Below are 26,722 nucleotides of genomic sequence, written 5' to 3' on the forward strand. Positions count from 1 at the left end.
ACTTTTTACTTAAAATATTGCAGCAAAGAATGCCAATTTTTCTAATTTATCACTCTTTACAGTTCTCATCTTTTAAATTCATTGTACAAAACTGTTCAGCTAATTTGTAAGTTTGTCTAGTTAGTCACTTTTTTCTGTATTTAAGGTAGTAAATTAGCCAAATTCTACTTAATTATAGTGTTGTTTGTAAACTATAATAAAATAATTTTTAATATTCAAATTTTAATTTTAGCTGCAATATTTTAAGTAAAAGTTTCTTATTCTTTACTTTACTTCAAGTAATAGTTTGTCCTATACTTTTACAGGTGTAATAACTTGTCTTTTACTTTTCCAGGTTTATAATCTTAAGAATATTACTTTTCATGCTTGCATTTTTCCATGTAATCCATGATTTTTCTATGCATTGCTGTTATAAGATAATTGATAATGTGTCAATTAATAATTTAAGATTTTACCTTATAAAATACTGAAAGATATTTCGATTTTTCCATGTAAGTGATGATAATATTTCAATTTTTTTCATGTTTAATTTAAATATATGTTGTGATTGAATTATTTGATATTACCCATCCACACCAAATTAAGGGCAGGGATTTTTACTATGTTGTTGGTTGCACCATGGCTCACCAAAAGTTACAAACAACAAGACCCTAAAACCATCAGTTACCAGGCTCATCTCAAGTAACCTAATTTTGCAATAAAAAATGACTATTATTGTACCTTCAATTTTATGTAAATATTTGGTTTTTCATAAATTAAAACCATTTTATAAACCAAAGAAACTATTTTTAATTTCCAAATTTAAGAAAATGTTCTTGTTAATTTTTTTATTTATGAATTTTGTTCCTAAATAATCATTAATCAATCATACAATCTATTGTGCGGGTGGCACATAAAAGACACCATTTCGAGCGTGGCCGTTTTCGTGCGGGTGACACGTAAAAGCACCCACTACACTCTCTGAGTGGTTGGCGTTAGGAAGGGCATTCAGCTGTAGAAACTCTGCCAAATCAGACTGGAGCCTGGTGTTGCCATCCGGTTTCACCAGTCCTCAGTCAAATCGTCCAACCCATGCTAGCATGGAAAGCAGACGTTAAACGATGATGATGATGATGATGAATTCCATTGTCCACAACATTAAGAGTAAACCCTGTTCTATGTGATGCATTCCACCAGTATCAGAAGTTTGAAAGTGTTTAGTTAAAAAAAAAATGAATGAACTAATTTTGTACGTCAAAGTCGACCTAGGTGAAATTTGAACACAAAAATGTAAAGGCAGATGAAATACAGTTAAGTATTTCACCTAGCGCACTAACATTTCTGCCAGCCTGCCACCTTAGAAAGCAAACATTGATTTTAGAAATATATTCTTTATTCTTATAGCTGAAGTGTTACTCCCTTACTCTCTTACTTACTGACAGGAAATTTCATAACATTTTACCTCATAACTCCTTTTCTACTAAATTTTGTTCAATGCAACTAGTGATTCTGAATTCGTCATGCAGTTTTCTATCATTTAAGCCTAAGAAAGGTATACTTTTAATTTAAAATTAAAAAAATTATGTTAATTGAAGGTCAATAGGTGCCTTACTGCCCCCCACCCCCCACCTTGAGGTCACAGATATTTTGATGTAAGTTTTTTTCTACTGAACCAAATCTCAAACTATTTTTGCCAAAGTGTAGCTGAAGAGGTGTCCTCTTTAAAACTGTTAACAGTTTGCAATGTAGTTGAGAACTGAATTAGTAGTGAAGCTTGGAAGCTGCTGCAGTTGACGAAATGGTGGACGTAAGAATATATTCAACCACTACCGTGGCTGAATGATATATACACAGAGATATGTCCATATGCATGTCTGTGTATATATTTATACATTATTCTTTAACAAGAATAGTACTGACTGTGACTTCAAACCCTTATTAAAGTATAATAAATTTATACTGTATCAAATGTATTGTGTAATCCTTCAATTTAATGCAAAATTGCTTTTATTATAATAAAAGAAAACAAACATTGATATATATATATAATATGTGTATATATATATATATATATATATATATATATATATATATATATATATATATATATATATATATATATATATATATGTAAATATATAAAAACAAAAAGATAAAGAGAGCAAAGGTAAGGTTGGAGAAGTATTTTATGGATAGAGTCTTACAGCTGTTTCTGGTTTCTGGGAAGATCCAGTACTTCCCTTCATCGGAGACAGAAAAAATAAAGTAATCTATTATTATATCCATAGGCGGATATTTTTAGTATGAAGTGGTAATGAGTGTGATGTGCTGAAAAAAGAGAGAACAGTACTTGAAGTGTAGTTTCATTCCAGTGGTAAATATCCGTGTAGAAATCCGTACAAAGTAATCCTTGTGTGGATAATCCGGAAATTTATGTTGGAGCGAAAGTTGATATAGCATAGATAGCAGAGGTACATATATTCCATATTGCGATGGATTTTTGCTTGTTTACTTGAAGAATGGCCAAGTCAAGTGAAAAGTGAGCGGTAATTAGGTCAAGTCATGAAGACAGAATGTGAAAGGGGATAGAGGAGAGATAGAGGCGGAGGATGGTAGCGATATATTTATGGTCAGTTGGTCTTAACAGGGTAGAGGGGATGAGCATATAGAGTGAAGGAGGAATAGGGGGATGAGGTTAAAAGGTCTAGTGAGTAGGAAGGAATGCGTGTGTGTAGTATATAGGTGGTGGGGGTATGAGTGATAAACCAAGGACAGAGATAAAGGGAAGGGATGGGTGGGAAAGGTAGTTAGTAGTATCATATTTTAGGATGCTGCCAAGCCTATTTATAGACGGTGGAAAGGGATTGAAAGAAGTGACGTAGTCTGTATGCGTAGGTGGTGTTCTTGTGAATTTGAGAATAGAAGAAATAGATTTGGTGGTATATGTGTGATGAGATGATCGAAAGGAAATAATCTTATTCAAAAGATGGTGAAAGATGGACGTTTTTGCCAGGTTGAATAGGTTGCCTGTGGGGGGGTTGTGTGATTATGTTGCGTGATCGTTTGTGCAATTTTGCTTGTGATAGAACCTAAATGTGTGAAAAGAGCGGTGGTTGCAGTTGCTAAACGCTTCGTTATATCGATTAAGTAGAGTGGGAGAATTGTATTTTAAAATATGGAACGCCTCCGTTAGGCAAAGCTTGCAATTGGAGCGCTGGCCCTGGTATGGAGTTCCAGAATCTAAGATGGACCATTTTAAGGTGTATTGGGTATTTTTGTTTTTGAGGTGATGAATATGATTGGCTAATGTTGTAGATTTACTGTTTGTCGTATCTAAAAGAGTGCATATGGGCTGCGTAGCGATGTTTAAAGTTTATAGTTGCACCAATGTACATGACAGTAGAGTTATGTAATAGATTTTTCACGGTGCATTTATATATTACATTGTATCTTACGCAATGTGTTTGAAGCGGACTGATAGTCCCGGAGCGACAGTTACAAGTGTAGGAAGCTAGAGGGTTGCGTATGCTTGTGGTTGAGTTATTATTATTGGAGGATATGTTATTAGGGGATGTGTAGGAATCTAGGTCAGTGGAATTATTGTTATGGCTATTTGTCCTATCAGTGTTATTATTGGTATTGTTATTGTCTAGAATATTAATGGGTTGGGATCCATTGTGGTTTTGTTCCAGTGTACGAGCGTTAGTGTTAGAAGAACGTATATTGATGTCCGTGTTGGGTGTATGTGTGGGTCGGGTGCTGGTGCTAGCATAGTTACGGTTGCTTAGGTTTTGGTAATAGAGCGAGAGTTTATGTTTGTTAGAAGCTGCTATAATAGATTCAAAGTTAAGAGTGGTAGAATACGATAATTTTAAAGTGGATCTGTTGAGTATAGAATGGTATTTGTGTTGTCGTGGGAAGTTAGAATCTAGTATTTTAAAGAAAGATTTGGCTAGGTTCCTAGTGTTAAGAGAGAATGGGGGGTGTACCACAGGATGGAGCGGCCACCGCTTTTTTGGAGGGTTCTGTGCATGTTGTAATTAAGGTGTTTAAGTGGAGGGCAGTTGTCTATACTTTTGGTAGGGCTAGTTGATTTAAACATCTTAGATTTGGCCCTAGTGTTTTAGGTGTGATTGTGGGGTCTGCTTGAATATGTGGGTGGTTGGTTGTGGTTTTGATTGATGTTATGTCTTTGGGGTGCGATTTGTGATATAAATTGTTTAAGTCTAGTGTTATGGATGTATTTTATTTGTTGTGAGAAACCACTAGCCGCTAGTGCTTGGTTGTAGTATGGAGCGTGATTGTTAAATATTTCTTCAGAAGAGGATAGATCAGATAAGCGGGTAGAGATCCCTATGATTATGTTATCGAAAGTAGATCTGTGATGATTAGATTGAATATTGAAGTATTTAAGGTACTGGTTGGGTTTATAATAGGGGGAGTGTTGCGAGTTAGATAGGTTCAGAGAAACGTCCAAGAAGTTAGCCGTTTTGTATGCATTTTCAAATGTTATTGATAGATTCATACCTGAGAAAATTTGTGTAGATCCTTTTTTGTCCTCTCAATGGAAGATTTGTTAGTAGTCTTGGTAATAAGTAAAGCGTCATCCCTATATAGACCACCATGGATGTTAGGGAAGTGTGATTTTAATTGGTGGAGTATGTACAATCCAACTAAATCTGTGGCCTGCGCTGAATCGGAAGAACCCATGGTTACATCAAATAATTTGTTAGAGCTATTAGTATGTTGATTAGCTCGGCACCAAACCTTGTTCTCGAAAGCTATAAGAGTTTTGCGAGCGTTGATTATAATGTTAATTTCTAAAGGTGTAATGTTAGTAAGATTCCTGGCGAAAAGAATGGCCCTATTTAAAAGCTGAGGAGATATAGATGAGTAATAATTGTTGATATCGAATTGGAGGAACGAGAAGGAGTTTTATATATATATATATATATATATATATATATATATATATATATATATATATTGGTTGAGTCTGTCTCCAGCTATTCTACAATTTCATCAATGTATATACACGTTCATCATACCTGATGACCCTGTGAACACAGGGGTAAAACTCCAGAATAGCACGAGACTGATTTGACCAAAATAAAAGCATATTCAATTTTTACTACAGTACTTCCAACAGTCAACACTGAGTGTGTAGGTTCACATACTCACATGCATGCATACACACATGCATGCACACACGCACACACACACATACACACACACACACACACACATGAGCACAAATTCAGTATCTATTTTACAATACCTGGTCGAGCAGGAGAGTTTTAAGAATATATGTCTCAATGTAATTAACAAATCTTAGTAATGTGTAAAATATACCAACCTTTTATTTTGTAGCATTTATAACCAAGAAGCCCCAAAATTACCAATAATACACTTCCTACAGTGCAACCAATAATTGTTCCCGAAGGGATTTTTGTTACTTCTGAAAAGATATATTAAAAAGACCCTGCATTGATATATTAAAAAGATAAAGGGCATTGAAGAATTTGTCACTAATTATCTGTCCTATTTTCAGTAGATACTGGAGTACACAGTTGCTGCTGAAGACTTCAAAAAACAATAAAAATGCACACACAGTTGTACACCCTTTTTATATCAGCACAGATATTGTACAGACAATTTGTTTACAATCATTGTAACACAAAGTGTTAGCTAAAAGCACTATGAATATGTTCTATAGTACATTATAGTAATGTATTACTAAGCCTCAGAGTTTTCAGGTCATACCTCAAAGTTTATAGTTTTCCTCAATGTGTCCTTATTATACCGTCATTTCATTCCATTTCTATCTATTACACATCTAATCCAACAAAAATGCCTTTTCATTATACATATACTAAAAAAATCAATTTCTCAGCTTCCACTCAGTCAATGATACATGTTAGTATTGCATATCCATCAAATGATATTAATTCCATTCCTAACCAATGTTCATTTCATTCTTCCATGCATCATTTCAACTCCTCACAAATGCACTGTGTATTCTACCTTTCATATGAAGCTACAAATTCTTTTGTTTTTAATAAGGGAAGTTACAATTCAATCTCTAGTTCTACTTGCACTAATCATTTTAACTACTTGGCTACTACTTCTAGCTAGCCAACCGAAAACCTAAGGATATTGAATTCATCACGACCTATGTTTCTACTGTGTGAATACTGTTCAGTGCACCAAAAGCCCTGGTTTCTTGAGATGCAAAGATTTAATTGCATTACTGTGCACACATTGAGGACATACATTTCACTGTGTAGAATATACATCATACCTGCATGATGTTATCTAAATTTTGAGGTCCATAGTATCAAACACTGCCAAATTCCTGCTCTCTGGTTCTCTCCATATTAATAGAATTTTCATCTATGGTATAGGTTATTTTTATATCCACAGAATTAATTGTACGCTTCCAATAATTTTATTTATACTAGTTTTCATTTTATCATGAGATACATCAACATTGTCTAGAATTTTTCACACATATTCCTAAAACAAAATTTATGTAATCAATGATTTAATGTAATTTGATTACAACTCATTTACCAATATAAGAAATCTTACTTCTAAAGTATCTATTGAATGTTACTGAATGAATTTGCTAGGGTCCTATTATCAGCACCTTCTATAGCTATTGAATTTCAACACGATATCAGAACTATTTTCCTTAGAAAAATTGGCCAACTGAGTAACTGCACCACATCTCCTTACTTTCTGATCTAACTACAAATATATGATATTGCTGTTCTCCACACTTCCTGTGTTGCTGCTTGTCATCTCCCTCTTCCTGAGCTACTTTTATCTCTCTCTCACCACTTCCTCCATAATGATATGTACCATCAATCACACCTTTTTATTTTTCATCACTCTGCCTCTAGTCCAGTCTCAAATCATCTATCATTCTCTTCACACATGCTTACAAAATTACTCACCTATTCCTCTCCCCCTGATCCATGGTCTGTATTCTTCTTTGTAGTAAGACACCTGTATCTGTCCCTATATCATACTTTAGCTTTCAACACCTCGCATAAAGCTACCTGCCCTTCTCTGAAATACATCCCTAGTAAGTTGATGGAGCTTTTTCTTTTTCCTTTCTTTACTTTGTCTTGCATGTTACTTGGTCACCTCACTCATGCTGGTATCATGAAAAAAGCATCCAGTACACACTATAAAGTGATTGGTGTTAGGAAGGGCATCCAGCTGTAGAAACTATGTCAGAGCTGATACTGAAGTCTGACACAGATCTGCAGGTTGTCAGAATCTGTCAACCTGTCCAACCCATGCAAGTATGAAAAATGGACACTAAAGTATGATGTTCTAGACTGGGTTAGGGAACTCTTTACCATCATTCAATTTTGAAATTACTCTGTAGCAAAGTTTATAAATGCCTATATAGAAAAAAATTAGCTTAAGCTTAAGACCAAAAAGTTAATTGAATATATATAGCACATTTATCAATTTGTAAATTTAAAGATTCTTTATTTTACTCAGTATAGGTGTCCCCAACAGATTCTTTGCACCTCAATTCATTCTTCATACTGAAAGGTTCCCCCAGTTCTGCTCTTAACCTTGTTCTTTAACTAATGGAACCACAGATGAACCATAATCTTCAAGTAATCTACTCTAATACAATTGTTTCTAACTTACTGTGATCAATGTTATCCTGTCTCAGACTGGTTCTAATACAATTTTTGTAACTTTTCCTCTATAGCATTGCTTTGCAGTCACTTATTTTCATTTAACTCACTATACTACAACAATCCAAATATATGTCTACAACTGACATATTTATCAAATATTCTTTAAGGAAGTAATGGGAATCTTATAAGAAAATAACTTAATAGACTGAACCAATTTGGACCAGTAAAGGGCCCCAAAAAGTATAAAATTTTTGCATTTACATGCATCAGTTCACTGTTTCCATATTTCAGCTGGAAGTCTTATCACATTCAAACCAACTCCACTCTAATTATGTATACAATATTTGAATAAGCTAAAAGTAAATAGTTAATTGACCAGAAAACTTCATTACCAGAGTTCAGGAAATGGTTCTCCAGTAAAAGTTTTGCTAGGAGCAATTTTCTAGAATAGTTGTGAAAAGAAAATTATGTCTACTTACAAATGTGAAACTATTTAAATGAGAAACAGAGCTGAAACCAACCCTCCATTTTTATAACATATAGCTAATTTGAACACATGAACTGAAAGCAGAACCTTATGTACTTTATAATGAATTAATCAAATCAAATAATTCTATATAACATGAAACAATATTTTAAATGATTAAAAAATAATTACAAACATGTAACAACTTACCCTTATATCTCAAAGCAAAAGCAGCAGTTGATTTTCCCATGGAGTTTTCCACTGTTAAGGTATAAGTACCAATATCATCTTCTTCAATGTCTTCTATCTTTAAACTAGTGCAGCTTCCTTTGAAAGGAAACTCATTTGATAAATCATCAGTTATTAAATATTTGTTTGAGTCAATTAATTCCTCATTTTTCTGCCATTTTACATCAGATTTTGGATAGGAATAAAAACACTGTTCGAAAGATACAGTTTCTCCATTTGAAACATTTCTCTTTTTTGAATAATTTGGTGCTGAACTGTAAATAGGTTTCACTGGTGGGAAAAATAATAAAATATTAAAAGAGAAAAATAACAATATATATTATAAATTTGAAATAAAAGATTTCTAAGTTTTCAAAAAAAAAATAAGATGAAATAATAAAACAAACTATGTAATTTGATAACAAAAATTTACATTCAGACTAATTCAGCTAGTATTTAAGGCTAAATACTACATTGAAAATTCTAAACATCTGCACCATTTCAACTCCAAGTTAGAATCCCTAGATTTCAAACAAACTCAGCTAATCATCCCATCCAGTGACAACCTCTACAGCAACTATAACATATTTTATAGTGTATGGTTCCAGAAGATCTTCTAACATTGTGGTCTCATCACATTCCACTTGATCAAGTCACCTAGCTACCAGCATTTAGTAAAATTTGTAGTAAAATTTGTAAAGATTTGCTACCCTTTATATATACTCAAGTATTTGATGTTAGCATTTCAAAGTTCGTTTCGGCATTTTTCATTTTCTGCCGACTGAAACCGCGCCCGCGCAGTGGATTTTGAAAAGATTATAACATATATCTAAGAGATACGTGTGTTTTGTCTCATAGTTATACGTTAATCTTTGATGACTGGTTACTGAAGAGAATTTGCCTAGTAAATTTTTTTATTTACTAAAAAAATTCAAAACCTATAGGTCTAACTGTTAAAATAAGGTAAAAGCTTTTATTTTTTCTTTCCTTTTGAAATGTTTAAATTTTTTGTGGTTTTCGGTCGTTTTGATTGTCTTCTAGCATGTAGAAATTGCTTGTTATAGGTAATTTCTCTTGTATTTTATATATCATATCCAGTTTAACTTCCTATACATAACAAACACTCAGTCAGTTATTTGTTTTCAGCTCTACTCATTATTTAAAATGTGACCATTATGGCTTTTAAGTACAAAAAGCCTTTGATCACTTAAAACTAGCAAGTTAATAGTTTCAAGTGTTATCACCCTGAAATTGTTTCGGAAAATCAACTAATTCCTTACAAGTTTTGAAATTTCTCGTTCTCAAATATCACTTAATCCAAAATGTGTGTCATCTCCATTAAATACAATCTCTCCAATGCTGCTCAGAAACAATCAGTATTTCTAAGATTATACTGATAATCTTGATTCATCAGTTCTTACATTATCTTAAATCTCAAGACATCAGAAGTGGCGGGCATTCTATAAACCATCCCTTTTATGTTACAAAGTGTCTTTCATACAGACCTAAACATGATATAGATATTTCTTTCCTCTCTAAAGCTAACAAATATAACATGATATAAAATTTAAATGAAAATTACTAGCTATTAAAAGTTTTAGGAATGTTTTTGGAAAGATCTATTGTAACATTTAGAAAACAATTTATTGACCAAAATTCTATATCTTTATAGTCTTGAATTACTCTAACAAGAAATATTTGATGATCTTGCCTGATAAGTTAATTTGCTGTATATTCTTTATACAGGCATACAATAGACAGTTGAAATGGAAGAAACTAAATAAGAAAATTCAATAGGGAAACTATTTCACTATATAAAATGAATGCTTAAAATTTACTTGAAATTAGTTTCAGTTCTTTTGGAGAAAATTTGATATATAAGTTATCAAATCTACAATTCTTAAATATTTACATACCAAGTCATTCCTGAAAGTTATAATGATATACATAAAAAGAAACGAAGTCCAACACTCTTCTAATGGGATGAAATCAAATAAATAACTGATTGTAAATATGTTTTTATAAATAAATTGTGGCATTGTAAAATACTTGCCTGGAATTTTGTAGTTTGATGATTTATTCACATGAAAATCTTCATTGCTTACATGACACACCCATGTACCAGTATTATTGAAAGAAGGATTATTTATAGATAATACATTTATATTATAAGTATTCTTAGTGGCATTCCCCCATTTTTGCTTCAGTTTGTATTCATAAATATCTGGGTTTCCATCAACTGCAGTGCAATTAATTATTATATTATTTGTCTCATTTGAAATATGTAAGTTTACACGAGGAGCATCTTCAAAAAAATCAAAAAGAAAATCAGAAAATAGTTTCAATTTAGAAAATAAGATAAAAATTAATACAAAATTTCAGTTCCATATGCATTTCAAAAATAAATTTATCAATAACATGGTTATAGTAACACATGAATGTGTCTTGTAAGTCTTCAGATACTAAAATTGTCATTGAGCATGTTTACTCATACAGAATATCATACAGATTTAGATCACCACAAACTTGTAATCTTGGATCAATTTGAGCTTGACCTTATGGCTAATGAAACATTCATCAATTTTTCGAGGGTTACTACAGTTAGATGTACTTTCACTGAGTATATTGTATCAAATTTCCACCCATTCCTGTTTTACATATCAAATAGGGCAATTTTCCATATGGAAGAAGGGCCTTGTAAGTTTTCAGATTTACTAAGTTAATATTGACACTCTTTGATTCCAGGTTTTGTTGTCATGCCTATAATTTTTTTCAAATCTTACTACAGCTTCAGTTATAAGTACCAGGATATCAGTATATAATAGCTCCAATAGATATCCAGTCTTAAACACCCTTGGAGATCTTTGATAGGTAGAAAGGGACTAAGCATTGATGGTATCCTACCTACATACTAAATTAATCACTGTACTCATTGCTAATTCTTGTCATGCTGACAGGACTCCTTATATGTCTTGCATGAATCACACAAGCCATTCTTCTACTCCTTGCTTCATCTGTGATTACTGATTAGTGGGTGCATTTTAATGTGACACTAACACAAAAGAAGTCATCATATCCTTGGCTAGACAACATTAATGAGTCCTCTTGACCTATATCTTATCTGTTCATTTACCAATTCTTTATCATCATCATCATCATCATCGTCGTTTAACATCCGCTTTCCATGCTAGCATGGGTTGGACGATTTGACTGAAGACTGGTGAAACCAGATGGCTACACCAGGCTCCAATCTGATTTGGTAGAGTATCTACAGCTGGATGCCCTTCCTAACGCCAACCACTCCGAGAGTGTAGTGGGTGCTTTTACGTGCCACCGGCACGAAGGCCAGTCAGGTGGTACTGGCAACGGCCACACTCAAAATGGTGTATTTTATGTGCTACCCGCACAAGAGCCAGTCCAGGGGCACTGGCAACGATCTCGCTTGAAAGTCCTTACACATGTGCCAGAAAGTGCCAGAAAGGTGACGCTGGGCACAGGTGCTATACCGATTTCGCTTTTGCTTGTCCCAATAAGTCTTCGCAAGCTGAGTTTCATGTCCAATGAAGGAGACGACGTTGGCACGGACGCCAGTCATCGAATTTAATTCGATTTCGATTTCACTTGCCTCAACAAGTCTTCGCAAGTGGAGTTTCGTGCCCAATGAAGGAGACGACATCAGCATGGGTACCAGTCGTCAAATTTAATCCGATTTCAATTTCGATTTCACTTGCCTCAACAGGTCTTCGCAAGTGGAGTTTAGTGTCCAATGAAGGAAGGTACGTATAAGTGGACTGGCTGAGGCCTTAGATTTAGGTCTCACTTTGCTTGCCGGGTCTTCTCACGCACAGTATATTTCCAAAGGTCTCAGTCAGAACTCATCGCCTCGGTGAGGCCCAATGTTCGAAGGTCGTGCCTCACCACCTCATCCCAGGTCTTCCTGGGCCTACCTCTTCCACAGGTTCCCTTAACTGCTAGGGTGTGGCACTTTTTCACACAGCTATCCTCATCCATTCTCGCTACATGACCATACCAGCGCAATCGTCTCTCTTGCACACCACAACTGATGATTCGTAAGTTCAACTTTTCTCTCAAGGTACTAATACACTGTCTAGTATGCACACTGGTATTACACATCCATCGGAGCAGACTGGCTTCATTCCTTGCGAGCCTATGCATGTCCTCAGCAGTCACAGCCCATGTTTCACTGCCATGAAGCATGGCTGTTCGTACACATGCGTCATACAGTCTGCCTTTTACTCTGAGTGAGAGGCCCTTTGTCACCAGTAGAGGTAAGAGCTCTCTGAACTTTGCCCAGGCTATTCTTATTCTAGCAGCTACACTTTCAGTGTACCCTCCCCCACTACTAACTTGGTCACCTAGATAGCGGAAGCTATCAACTACGTCTAGTTTCTCTCCCTGGAATGTGGCAGAAGTTGTTTTCTGCACATTTACAGTGTTTATAGCTCCTGAACATCTGCTACATACAAAAACTAACTTGTTTTGTAAATATTTTTTCTTATCCCTAAACAAGTGTTGAGACTTAAACTGAGGCAGACTCTTGTAGATGTTGTTTTATTTTTCAATTGTAAATATCTTCCTGGTCATCTAAAAATAGAATAATGATGTTGCCAACAATGTAGCCTAAGCACAACCACACATTTTATTGCCACATTCTTTAGAGATTTAACCCTTTAACATCTAAACTAGTCATATCCGGCCCAAATGCTTTATATGTTTTATGTTCAAACTGACCACATCAAGCCTCTCACACCAACCCAACAATGTCTCTCCATAAATAAAGTCACATCATTGAAATCTTGAAACTACAAGATAATACATAATCAATTCAAAACAATGTGAATAAATAAGCATTACATTTGACAGAGTAATTTGAATGTTAAATGGTTTGTGTTCCATTTCTAACAGTAAAATTTCTTCCTCTTTTTCAATTCAATGAGTCGTTGTTTTTACATTTTATGAGTTCAAACATCTAATTTCTCAAGTTCCTGTTTATATTTTCTGTGTGGTAAAAAGCTTGCTTCTCAACCACATGGTTCCTGGTTCAGTTCCATTGCATGGCACCTTGTGCAAGTGTCTTCTACTATAGCCTCAGGCCAACTAAAGCCTTGTGAGTGGATTTGGTAGATTGAAACTGAAAGAAGCCCATCATATATATATATATATATATATATATATATATATATCATCATCATCATCATCGTTTAACGTCCGCTTTCCATGCTAGCATAGGTTGGATGATTTGACTGAGGACTGGCGAACCAGATGGCTGCACCAGGCTCCAATCTGATCTGGCAGAGTTTCTACAGCTGGATGCCCTTCCTAATGCCAACCACTCCAAGAGTGTAGTGGGTGCTTTTACATGTGACTGGCACAAGGGCCAGTTAGGTGGTACTGGCAATGGCCACACTCAAAATGGTGTTTTTTATGTATCACTTGCACAGGAGCCAGTCCAGCAGCACTGGCAATGACCTTGCTCGAATGTTTTTTTCCCGTGCCAGTAAGGTGACGCTGGTAACGATCACGCTCAAATGGTGGTATTTACGTTCCACTGGCACGGAAGTCAGACAGCTGCTCTGGCAATGATCACGCTTGGACAGTATATGTGTATATATATATATATATATATATATATATATATATATATATATATATATATATATGTATATATATGTATATATGTATATATATGTATATATATATATATATATATGTATATATATATATATATGTATATATATATATATATGTATATATATATATATGTATATATATATATATATATGTATATATATATATATATGTATATATATATGTATATATATATATATATATATATATATATATATATATATATATATATATATATATATATATATGTGTGTGTGTGTGTAAGTATATGTGTATGCTTGTATGTCTGTGTTTGTCCCCCACCCCACCATCATTTGACAACTGAGGTTGGTGTATTTATGTCCCTGTAACTTAGTGGCTCAGCAAAAGAGACCAATAGAATAAGTACTAGGCTTACAAAGAGTAAGTCCTGGGGTTGATTTATTCAACTAAAAGCAGTGCTCCAGCATAGCCACAGTCAAATAAATGAAACAAGTAAAAATTTAAAGAGAAATATTTCAATGAAACATGTCTCTGTTTCTCTATCAATAGTGGATAAGAACTCTGAAATGTTATAGAAGAAATTAAATTTGCCCAGTTGAAACCTAGTCGAAAGATATGTCAACTGGGTAGTTGAAGATGTTTACAGAATATACTAATAGAAACAAGATGGTTGTAGAGAGATAAAAATGGACTTTAGAGACTAGAACAACCACAATTACAAGAAAAAAATAAGAATGAAGCAAAAATATTTATACTTAACATACATTTCAGCAGGATATTAATTTCCTTTCTAGATATCAAATTTCCATACTTTTTGCTCTTTGCAATGGCAACACAGAAAACTTTACTGACATTTGTACGATTAAAAGTTAATGCAGAGTTTGAAAGAAATGTTTGATTTCCATACTCGAACCTCACTTTTGGGGTAGGGTTTCCTTTTGCACTACAGTTTATAATGGATGCTTGATTCTCAAATAATATCACATTCTCTGATGCAGTAATATCAGGTGGATCTATAAAAAAAATAATAAATTAATGAAATTTTTAAATATCATACACTGACAAATTTTGAAGAAACATCATGAAACACTTTGCTATAAATTATTATGAAATTTTGTTTAATTCCTTGAATCCTAACATTCTGCCAGGTGTGCAGTCCCCAATACCAGCCATCTACATAAAAATCACAGAAAAACTGAAAAAATATTAACAAATTTAATTGGAATAAAATGTAATATATATAATCCTTTCCACTATAAGCACAAGGCCTGTAATTTTGGTGAAGGAGCTACATGGTTACATTGACCCCAATGCTCAACTTGTATATATTTTATCAACCTGAAAGAATCAAAGGTAAAGTCAACCTCTACAGAATTTGAACTTAGAATGTAAAGACAAATAAAATACTGCTAAGCATTTTGTCTGGGGTGCTAATGATGTAATAAATATAAATTATGTTTAATTTGTAATGAGATATCTTTTACAGCACTCCTTTTGTCTTCTGTCTTTGATTACCAAACTTTCCAGTAGTTATTATCTCTAACATGAATAAACAAGAATATATGCTTATCTCTCACTCCCCTATCCTGTCCTCACTGCTATCATTGCTATCCTGTTGTCTCCCCACCTCCTCTATATACTCAGGTTTCACCAGTCACTGCATTCATGTAAAGTCGCTACTCCCTGCTCATGCACCAGTGCCAATGCTCTATCATCCCATTTATATTCTGATTCCCATGCTTTGAGTGTATGCCTTGGCACTTCACCACCATCTCTGTCTTGCTCTCTCTCACCCTTCTCTTTCTTGCTCTCTTTTTCACCCTTCTCTCTCTTGCATTTACAATCTCACTCTCTTCCTCTCTCTCTCTCTCTCTCTCTCTCTCTTTCTCTCTCTCCCCCCTCTCTCTCTCTCTCTCTCTCCCCCCTCTCTCTCTCTCTCTCTCTGACTAGGTAACCATTCATTTCCTCTACAGCAAGATACCTGTTCTATGTCCCTCTGTTACACATTAACCTCTCATCACCTGACACAAATCCACCTCCTCCAATGCAACCATCTCTCAGAGGATCTTTGTCTTGCGAGTTACTTGGTAACTCTGCCAGTGCTGGTGTTACATAACTAGCATCCAGTCTACACTGTAAAATTATTGGCATTTTGAAGGGCATCCAGCTGTAAAAACCATGCCAAAACAGACCTTGTTGGTGCTGGTTCCACACAAAACACATTGTCCACTCTGTAAGGTGGTTGGTATTATTAGGAAGGGCATCCGGCCATAAAAAAAACATGCCAAAACAGACAGTGAAGCCTGGTGCAGTCTTCTGGCTTGCCAGGTCTTGTCAAAGTTCAACCTATGCCAGCATGGAAAATGGACATTAAATGATGATGATAATGATATCAATTTTCACAATTATAATCAGAATATGGTACGTTTATCTTTGACTAGAAGGATCCATGAATATTTCATAGAATTAATGGTAAACTTATTAGGTTATTTCTGAAAACTTTATCCAAAAAGCCTGAAAGCATAGCCTGCATCAAAACATAGCCGCTCATCTGCTAATCATTGAAAAGTGAAGGATATTGTAATACCATGATTATGCAATGCACTTTATATATATACTCTATATACTTTATGCACAATTTTATAGACTTAATACACAAAACTCACCCTCTTTCTCTCTGACTCTTCACCCTACCCTCTTTTTCTCTCTCCTTTTTCTTTCATTTTTCACCCTTCCCTTCAACTAATCACACGAAAGCGTTACAGACAGGTTAAGTAAGGAGGATAAAAAGTTAGTTGAAAAGAGAAAATTTACACATTTCACTCACCGCCACCTCCCTCTCCTCCCTTCTCATCCCCCTGTTTCACCTATCACCTCTCCCCTTCCCATCAACTAATCATGTGGAAACATTAGAAATAGGGTAAGTAATGGAAAACAAGCAGAATTATTATAAGATATATGATCTTTTTGCTGAGAAGTTCTTTGTGTTGAGCAATCTCTCTTCATGTGACAGATATTATTATGGTTTGTAATACTATTTCAAGTAATGTTTATCACCACTTCCATATAACTGTTCTGCAGGAACCAATGTTACTACTGTTTCTAACCCCAGGAAGATGTCTCATCCAGCTGGTTATCAATGCAATCTACACCCGATATATATTGCAAGCAGGGGAAATACCCCTACCATCTTCTAGTAACAAAGACAGGACCATCAGGTCTCAAGTTATCTGTGCTTATTCTCAGTGGTAGACACCTGTCCACTAGAGATAACAGTAGTTCGCTCCAGCTTGCAATAGATATAGTAAAATAAATGACAACCAGTCACTGATCCAGTAACAAATAAAGTAGCTAGTTAGAAAATCTCTACAAGAGATGGAAGTAGTAGTTATACTGAGAGGTTATGTTTATCACCACTTCAGCATGGCTGTTCCACAGAAACAAACGTTGCTATTGTTTTTAACTTCAGGAGGAAGCCTCCTCTAGTTGGGTATTGATGCACTCTGCACCCAATATATATTACAAGCAGAGGAGCAAACTCCTAGCAACGACGATGGGACCACCAGACCAGACTGTCTAGTTTCAAACTATTTGTGCTCATCTTCAGGGGTGGACGTCCATTTGCCAAAGATAGCAGTAGTTTGCTCCAACTTGCAATATATAGAAAAATAAGTGACAACCAGTCACTGATCGGTAAACATTACTTCTCAGTATAGTTATTGCTTCCATCTCTTAACCCTTTCATTACTGTATTTATTTTAAGATGCTCTGTGTTTCTTTCAATTACTTTAAATATAACAAAGAATCTAGTAAAACAACTTAGTTGTCATTCAGCTAGTGTTAGGAACATAAATTGTAACTAAGGTTTGATGGAAGATTTTAATTCAAAACTTATGAAAACAAGACATTTGTACTCAGAGCCAAAGCTGGTTTTAGCCATGTTGGTAACAAAAGGGTTAAAGAGATGTTCTAACTAGCTACTTTGCTTAATATTTCAGTTTTTCCAAAATATGTTTGAACAGAAGATGAGGTTTATAGATTTTACCAACAACAGAATTATCTTCATTCATACAGTTACTGAGTGAAAGTTCATTGTATAACTGTTATTGGGATTAGCTGCTTTGACATGGACAGCTTAGTTTCAGCAACTAATAGCTACAGAACTCCATCCATCCAGAACTGATGGATCAGATAATTGCCATGATTAGCTAATTGCACAATAGGGTTATTGAAAATATTTTTTGACACAAGACCTCTGTAGGTTTGAAATAATTGGGAAGCCATTGTTATTACAAATCCAAAAGTAACCTTTGAAAGCACTACAACATCCCTTCCTCTACAATCTGAGACTGCCACTCATGTATAGGCTGTACATCTTGTACAGAAACAGCATCTACCATGCTATCTTCATCTGCTGGATAATATGCTTTCACAATCACATTCATGGCTATAACCAAAGCCATTTTGATGTTCCGTGTTATGACTAAAAATTACATATCTAACTGGTTCAGCTGTCAAGTTTTCAAGGCAAAATATTCCTCCCCAAAAAGTCACAGTAATAACTTCTTGTAATACCAAGCTATAGCAGTCATGTAAAATGATTATTGATTGGTGCAGAAAGCATGTGCAACTAACAGAGCTAAACAGAAGTATGTGGCAGAACAGAATACTAGGTTAGTAGGATATAGTCACATATCATTGGTACTGAAATTCAAGGCCACTGGGTTCAGCATTATCAGCATTAAAAAATAACTGATTTACCCATGTTTTAATATCACTTCCTTCGAAATAGTCACCTTGTGCAGCAATACACTGTTCCTAGTGTTCCTGCTGCTTTTGGAATCCTTTGGCTACTTGTTCATGTTGTCACTCATCAGCTAATATTATTCATAGTACTTTTGTCATTATCATAAGAAAAGATTTAAACTAAATTGAGTTCACAAACTAAATTTTAGGGCCCAGATTATAGAGTATATCAGTTACTTTTGTTGAAACATTTATCTAAATAATATAATAATGCACTGAAATCAACTTGACTCAAATTCTACCTTTGTTGGGAGTATTTTGTAGTTGAGACTACCAGAGACAACACATTTAATTTTAAGCGTGGTCCACACAGAACGATTTTTATTGGATCCAAATTGTTATGACTATATGACTATTTTAAATAGGCAATTATAAGAGAGAAAATATTCAGTATTTTTATTATGTATATAACATCATCATCATCATCGTCAATGTTTAACATCCATTTCCATACTAGCATGTGTTGGATGCTTTGACATGGAGCTGGCCAGCTGGGGAACTATCCAGGATCCAATTGTCTGTTGTGGCATGGTTTCTACAGCCAGATGCCCTTCCTAATGCTAACCACTTTAGAGAACGTGCCTGATGTTTTTACAGGCCACCAGTATGAAAGCATCTATGCAGCACCAGTATGAGTGCACTTTAGATGGGACAAGCACCTGTAAAGCACAATCATGTATGTATGGATGACAGCGTTTTACTTAACTTGACACTTCTCAAGTACAGCAAATTGCCACAACTCCCAGTCTTTTGTCATTTCCTCAGTGAGACCCAGTGTCTGAAGATCCTTTCTCACTACTTCATCCCATTTCTTCCTGGGTCTACCTACCTCTTCCCCAGGTTTTCTCCATAATTAGAGCTCAGCACTTCTTTATGAAGCTGTTCTCTTCCAAATGCATCACCTGACCAAACCAGTGCAGTCTTCTCTCTTGCACACAACATCTGATGCCTCATACCCAGATTTCCTCTTAAGCCATTTACATTCTGTTATGCATGCACATTGACATTACCCATCCAGTGGTGCATGGTGGCTTCACTTCTTTCAAGCCTGTGCATATCTTCTGTAGTCAAACCCTATGTTACCCTGCCGTGTAGTATAACTATACCCACACAGATATCTGCCTTTCCCTCTGAGGGGGAGTCCTTTAGTTACCAACAAATTTAGGAGCTCTCTGAACTTTGTCCAGCCTGTTCTTATTCTAGCAACTCCACTTACTTTCAGAACTTCCTCCTCCACTGCTAACTTGGTCACCTAGTTAACAAAATCTACTACATCTAATGATGCCCCAAGTATTTGAGAGAGTTTATTGTCTGCACATTTTTATTACTTATTGTACCTCCACATTTACCACACACAATGACTATTTTCTCCATTAATCTTCCTGTGATATCATTACACTTCTTATGTGTCCAAAGCTTGTACTGGGTACAACATATGGAATTTCTATCAAAACCCTTCACATGTCAAGTAGGGCCATCACCCTTAAGGGACTCATGACTTGTCTGTTTTCCTACTTACTAGGGCTTTAGTTTTTGTTATATTAACTTTAAGGTCTTTAGATTCCATGCCTTCTACACCTGAAATTTCTTCTCTAGTTCAGGTAATGATTCAGCTATAAGAACAAAGTCATCAGTGCAGAGGGAATGCCAGTCTTGAATTCCTCTGTTAAGGCCTAGAGGACTATGATGAACAAGAGGGGCTGAGAACTGATCCTTGGTGAACTCCTACATGTACACTGAATACATTGTAATACTCATTAACTTTCACCTTACTGGCAGCATTCTTGTACATGGCTTGTACAGCTTCCCTAACCACTCATCTCTCCCTAGCTTCTGCATTGACCACCAGATAAGGGAGCAGAGGACCCTGTCAATATCTTTCTCCATTTCGACAAAAGCCAAATACAGAGATTTATTTTTGGCAAAATACTTCTCTTGCAGTTGCCTAATCAGAAATATAGTATCAGTTGTGCTTCTACATTGCAAAAATCCAAACTGCATCTCGTCTATACAAACTTTCTTCCTGAGCTATGACCCTTTTTGTAACTTTCATCTCCTGATCCAGTAATTTGATACCTTTGTAATTATTTTTGCCTAAGGCATCACCTTTGCCTTTGTAGCCACTGGCTATAATGCTGCTATACAAATTGTTGAAGATGACTCCATTATGGACAACTTGATTAACTCAACAGGTAACAAGGTCAGATATTTCAAGCATCTCAGCAGTGATTCCTGATGAGCCAGGGGCTTTCTCTGTCTTCCTATTGTTAATTGCTTAATCTACTAAGCTATGGTCAATTCGGATAGCTGATCCCTCAGCTGGGTCTACATTTGGCAGATTCTTCTTCTCCCATGCATTCTCTACATTTAGCAGCCTTTCTTAATGGCATTTTCGAGTTTCCTTCTTTGCAAAATCACTGAATGCAAGTGAACCATCCTCCATGCAGATACATTTCTCTCCTATGACATCATGATTTTCTCTCACACACTGTCTTACAATCCCAAACATTTCAAGTCTCTGGTCCTCGCACTACAGAACATTGGCAAAGTTCTTTTCTGCATTTCCACTAGTTAAATATACTTGTATCCTAGCCTCCCTGCTGGCTTTCTGATATAGTTCCCTGCTACCACACTTCCACTCCTTCCAGGTCTGTTTCTTTTATTTAATAGCCATGTCACCTTGAATCAAGACAGGAGTCTGCATTAGCCACAAATTTGATTAGTGGCCCTCTGCAGGTTGTCCCATAGGAATTTCTGGTTGTCCTTCATGTTATATCTCACTATTTCGTCTTTTTCGTTAAATGCTTCAAGTAATATGTCTCTAAGTCTCTGACCATTCATGGGATTCTTGTGCTTCCAGACCTTTCTTTTCCACATTAGTTGTCTTCTTGGCAGGTTTTTATCTCTGATTAAGCTTATATATATACAGGGGTTGGACAAAATAATGGAAATATCTAGCATCATAGCATCATAATTTTGAAATATCTATAAAACCGTCAAAAGCTTGTTTATTTTTATGGTTTTTGATTTGTTATTAGTGTTGTTTAATATGTTTTGCTAAAATTGCTGTTTCGTTTCAGATATCATCAGAAAACGGTAATTAAAATTCATTAAAATGATAGATCTATAGGACATTCAAAGAGGTCAAATTGTTGGTGCTTGTATGCCTAGCATAATGAAAACAGCTGAAGTGTTTGGTGTATCAAGAAGTACTGTCTTGAAAGTAATGACAGCCTTTGAGAAAGAGGGGAAAACCTCCTTGTCAAAACAAAACTCTGGAAGAAAACCAAAACTTTCAGATAGGGACCATCGGACTCTTACACAAATTGTTAGAAAGGATCACAAAAGTACAGCTTCCCAAATTACTGCAGAGCTTAATGACCACCTCAAGAACCCAGTTTCCACAAAAACTGTTCGATGGGAGCTGCACAAAGCTGGATTTCATGGGAGGACTGCAATCAGGAAACCACTACTTTCAAAGACAAACATTGCAAAGTATTTAGAGTGGAGTAAAAACCTACAGAATTGGTCCCTAGAGCAGTAGAAGAATGTTATTTTCTCAGATAAGTTAACCTTTACCTTATTTCTGAGCACCAGCCGAGTATACATGTGGAGACAGCATTTGACCCAGACTGCCTTCTCCCAACTGTTAAACATGAAGGAGGATCTGTGATGATCTGGGGGTGGGGGCTATATCTTGGAAATCCACCAGCTCAATGGTTTCCCTTCATGGCAGAATTAATAGTCAAGACTAAGCATGTTATCTGATCAAATTTATCCGATGGTTGCAGAACTGTTTCTAGAGGGAAACGCAACCTTTCAGGATAATAATGCAACAATTCACACAGCTAAAGTTGTTACTGAACGGCACAAGAAAGATTCTAGTGAAGTTGAACATCTTATCTGGCCACCACAGTCCCCAGATCTCAATATTATTGAACATTTATGGTGCATTTTCAAAAAACAAAGAACCAGAGATTGTTTTAGCTGAAGAATGGACAAAGATTCCTTTGTATGAGTCCATACCTCATAGAATTCAAACTACCCCATATTAAAATAAGTTTGTTTGAAATTTTAAGGTGTTTCCATTATTTTGTCCAGCCCCTATATGTTCTTTTTTTTTTTAGGGCCTCCTTTGCTTATGGTTGACCATGGGTCTCGTTTCTGACTTGGTGAGTTCTTTAAGAAACAAATCTGAGTCAGTTTTCATTGACAACTAACAGCTACTTATCTATGGAAATCTCCCCACTCCGTGTAATAATGATGTCCATCAGAACAGTTAGGCTGATATGGTTTGTCTCAAGAGTCATCATAGGCAATCATCACAACATAAAAAAACAGGAAAGATATCACAGGATGTCCGGCCTGATGCTCAGACATCCTGTGATACGCTGTCCTGAATTTGTACATTATTATTGACTCTGAAAGAATGAAAGGCAAAGTTAACTTTACTGGGGCTTGAACTCAATGTGCAGTGAGATAAACACCACAAAGCATTCTATTCAATATTCCAGTTGTAAATTCACCACTTTGATTTAATCTATTATTTTATTAATAATTGTTAGAAAATTAGTTTCCATATAATCTGTATATATAAAAGGCAGGATGTGTGTGTGTGTGTGTGTGTGTGTGTGTGTGTGAATGTAATTTATGCACATCCACAAATTAGCACACATGTCGCTCAAATTTTAGGAGGACATTCGTCACGACCCTAGCTGTATTTTTGTCAAATTATTTTCCCCCGAGGCACCAGTGAATAGCAGTAAAAATCATTTTGAACCATAACTTCTAACAATTTTCAAGTCGGAGAAATACACCCATCATTTGCAAACATGAGTTAAGTCCCCTCCTAGCGACGGTGTAAACAGAGAGAGAGAGAGAGAGAGAGATAGCAGATTTTTAAAATTTCGTCTTTTTAGTGTGTGATTGACAGACAAAAACAGACAGACAGGGGTTTTTATGTATGTATGTGTGAATGGCTTCAGTCACACACGCACACGAACATGTATGCGTACAAAACACATGTATGCAATAGGTGTACATACGTACGTGTGTGTGTTGCCCATATATATATATATATATATATATATATACACACACAATATAAATGATATTCTCCGTTTCTCCACAACTAATTTCCAAATTAGCTGAATCCGTTGCTCTACTCATAGCGACATATAGCTGGTCGTGCGTGAACATTGGAGAGAGCAGAAGTTACCAGAGTGTTGACTGTAGACATGGTCTTTCGCAAACGATCAGCTATTATTTTGTAAACAATGTTTCAGAACTGTTCATGTTTTTGAAAGGAGAAATCTGACTCTTACAACTCTGCAGGAGAAGGTAGGCCCCTCTATTCTTCTTACAAAACTTACGTCCAGTGCCAAATTTGCCTCAATTGATGGTATTACTCGAGTAGGGGGTGGTGGTGGGATAGGGGTAAGGGCATACAAAAAACATGTGTGCAATAGGTGTATGTACGTATATGTTTGTGTGTGTGTGTGTTGCCCATATATATATATATATATATATATATATATATATATATATATATATATACTTAGTTGTGATCTGAACATAACCGCTTCTAACACAGAGGATCGGGGGCCCTTTTGGGCATCCTATTTTCCTTGCTGGAAGGGTTCCCAATCCATGGGCGAAGGAGGGTTACATGATGAGGGCGGTGTTTTCAAAAGGGCTGGCATATGCAACCTGCTCACCTCTGCCGATCAAACTCCCAACCCATGTGCTCCCGTCGCAACACTGATTCTGCAGAACTGGGTTGGGTATCGAAACCAACTTTAAAGTATAAATATAGATGTTTTTGAATAAGCTATGTTGTGTTCGGTTAAATCCTATTTGGGGTGAAAAATCAATAAACTGATTCCTTATGGGGTTTTTCATATAATCAGGATTTTAAAAAAATCGATAAACCGATTCTTTATAGAACTTCCCACTAAAATTGGTTACACCATTTTCAACCATAACTTTTACCAATTTTGATGTATTTTGTTCAAACTTGATGCCAGCATTACTTAGGACTCATGGGATCTTTGAATGCTTTGAGTTCTCCAAAAACAGGAAAAAACAAAAAAAAAACAATTGATGAGTGGGAAATATCGATAAACCGATTCCTTATGGGATTTCCCAATCAAATCTGCAACTCATTTTCAGCCAAAAGTTTACCAATTTCAACGGATTTCATTCAAATTTGACGTTGATGTTACTTAGTTTGGTTTGAAATAAAGAGCTTGATTAGCTTAATAATCCTAACTTAATTCCAAGCAAAGCTGGGCTTATACTGCTTGTATGTTATAAAATAAAGATACTTGCCTTCATTGTTCAATATTGTTTTTTTATTTAGTCAGAGAAAAGCAGTGGACTGGCAGAATTGATAGAGTTCAGAAAAATACCTTACTGTATTCGTTTACATCTTCATGTATCTAGAGTTCATATTTCACGGGTCAACTTGGCCTTTCATCCTTCAGATGCTGATAAAAGAACTTCCAGGCAATTACTGGGATCAACTTAAAAAACTACATACTGTCCCCAAATATCTGGCCTTCTACCAAGGTTTAAATCCATATTTAATTAGAGATGAGACAGTATTTCTGTCACTTGCAGAACTGTCACTTTATTAGATTGCTGAAGCTCAATTTGATCTCCTGCAAATTTATGCCTGCAGAAAAAAATGTTAAGGAGGGAGTTTCACAGTGCTTCATTTCTGAAATAAAAGACTTGAATGAAATAGTAGAGGGTTTGGGAATAAAACTCAAGATAATGAGAATAAGATAGCTCGGTGCATCAGATAAACCTGGGTGGAAGTGGTACATTACTTACTAATTTAGAGCAGAAGTAGTGGCAGTAGAGATGAAGCAGAAAATTTGAAGGCTTCTTGTTAAAGCATGCTGGCAAGTGAGTTGTTAACAGTCAGTCTTTTGAGAGATTCAGTCAACAATGTGTGTATTTGCAATCAGAAGCACATATTAGAGTAGTATTTTAATGAGAGTCTTTTTTTTTTTTTCTGAAAGGATAATCAACTGGTCAGAGCTGAAATAATTTCTGACTATGGAGAGAAAGCTTACTCTTTAGAACATTGCATTGACATTATAATATATGTATTTACAGTGAAATATTAGAAACTTAGAAGTATTGAGGGTTTTAGCTGTGTTTTGCTTATGCATAGAAAACGTATAGAGTTTCAAGATTGTTCTTTAATATGTGCTATGATTATGTTTGATGATAGTGAAAACAAATGCTATCATATTATGTCTCCATTGAAGGTCGATTTAAAAGCTTCTGCTCATGGAAGAATTGTAAGTCTGTTCATATGTATCAAGGCTGTGTGGAAAGTTGAACAGGAGTAAAAAGGGGGTTTAATATGTATAGCAGTGTGTTGTTAGAAGAAACAGTCAGAACAATGTTTATGTGAACAATATACAGGATAGGAAACATAATTGAACTTTAAGGCACACAAGAGTGTGGTTCAGAGATTATCTCATCAACACATGTTGTAAGAGAGTAGACTGATTAGAAACTTACAATTCAAGAGAAGAGATAGATGGATACTCAAAGATAGGTATTTCTACTCAGACACAATTCAAGGCCTTGCTAATGTCAGGCATAACTAAGCATTCACCAGTTTTTTGAAAGATCAGAGATCATTGGTATGTGATATAGAAAATCAGGTCTCCAGTATATCCAGTTATATACTGTTTAAAACTTAATAAGTTAAAATAATTTATGTATCTTACAACCTACAATTTGTATTTTTATTAAACAAGTTATTTTGGAAAAGCAAAGAAAATGAATTATGTAAAAAATTTGTGTTAAAATACAAAATTAACAAAAATGAAGATGAAAAATTCAGTGCTTTTTTGTATTGAATCATCATCGTCATCATCATCATCATCATCATCATCATCGTTTAACGTCCGCCTTCCATGCT

At 35.3% G+C, this 26,722-nt stretch overlaps 1 protein-coding gene across 1 annotated transcript in view; it reads right to left on the reverse strand.

The window, feature by feature from the left end:
- Nucleotides 1–26,722, reverse strand: part of LOC106874549 (hemicentin-1-like) — a 136,207-nt gene that overhangs the window by 55,032 nt on the left and 54,453 nt on the right. The window contains exons 7-10 of the mRNA XM_089352716.1: nt 14,736–14,984; nt 10,394–10,645; nt 8,323–8,631; nt 5,336–5,437 (exon numbers count right to left, since the gene is read on the reverse strand). Of these exons, the coding sequence (XP_089208842.1) occupies nt 5,336–5,437; nt 8,323–8,631; nt 10,394–10,645; nt 14,736–14,984 (912 nt within the window). The remainder of the gene's footprint in view (nt 1–5,335; nt 5,438–8,322; nt 8,632–10,393; nt 10,646–14,735; nt 14,985–26,722) is intronic.

Source organism: Octopus bimaculoides, chromosome 5 (assembly GCF_046866305.1).
Source record: "Octopus bimaculoides isolate indiv1 chromosome 5, ASM4686630v1, whole genome shotgun sequence".
Taxonomy (NCBI): Eukaryota; Metazoa; Mollusca; class Cephalopoda; order Octopoda; family Octopodidae; genus Octopus; species Octopus bimaculoides.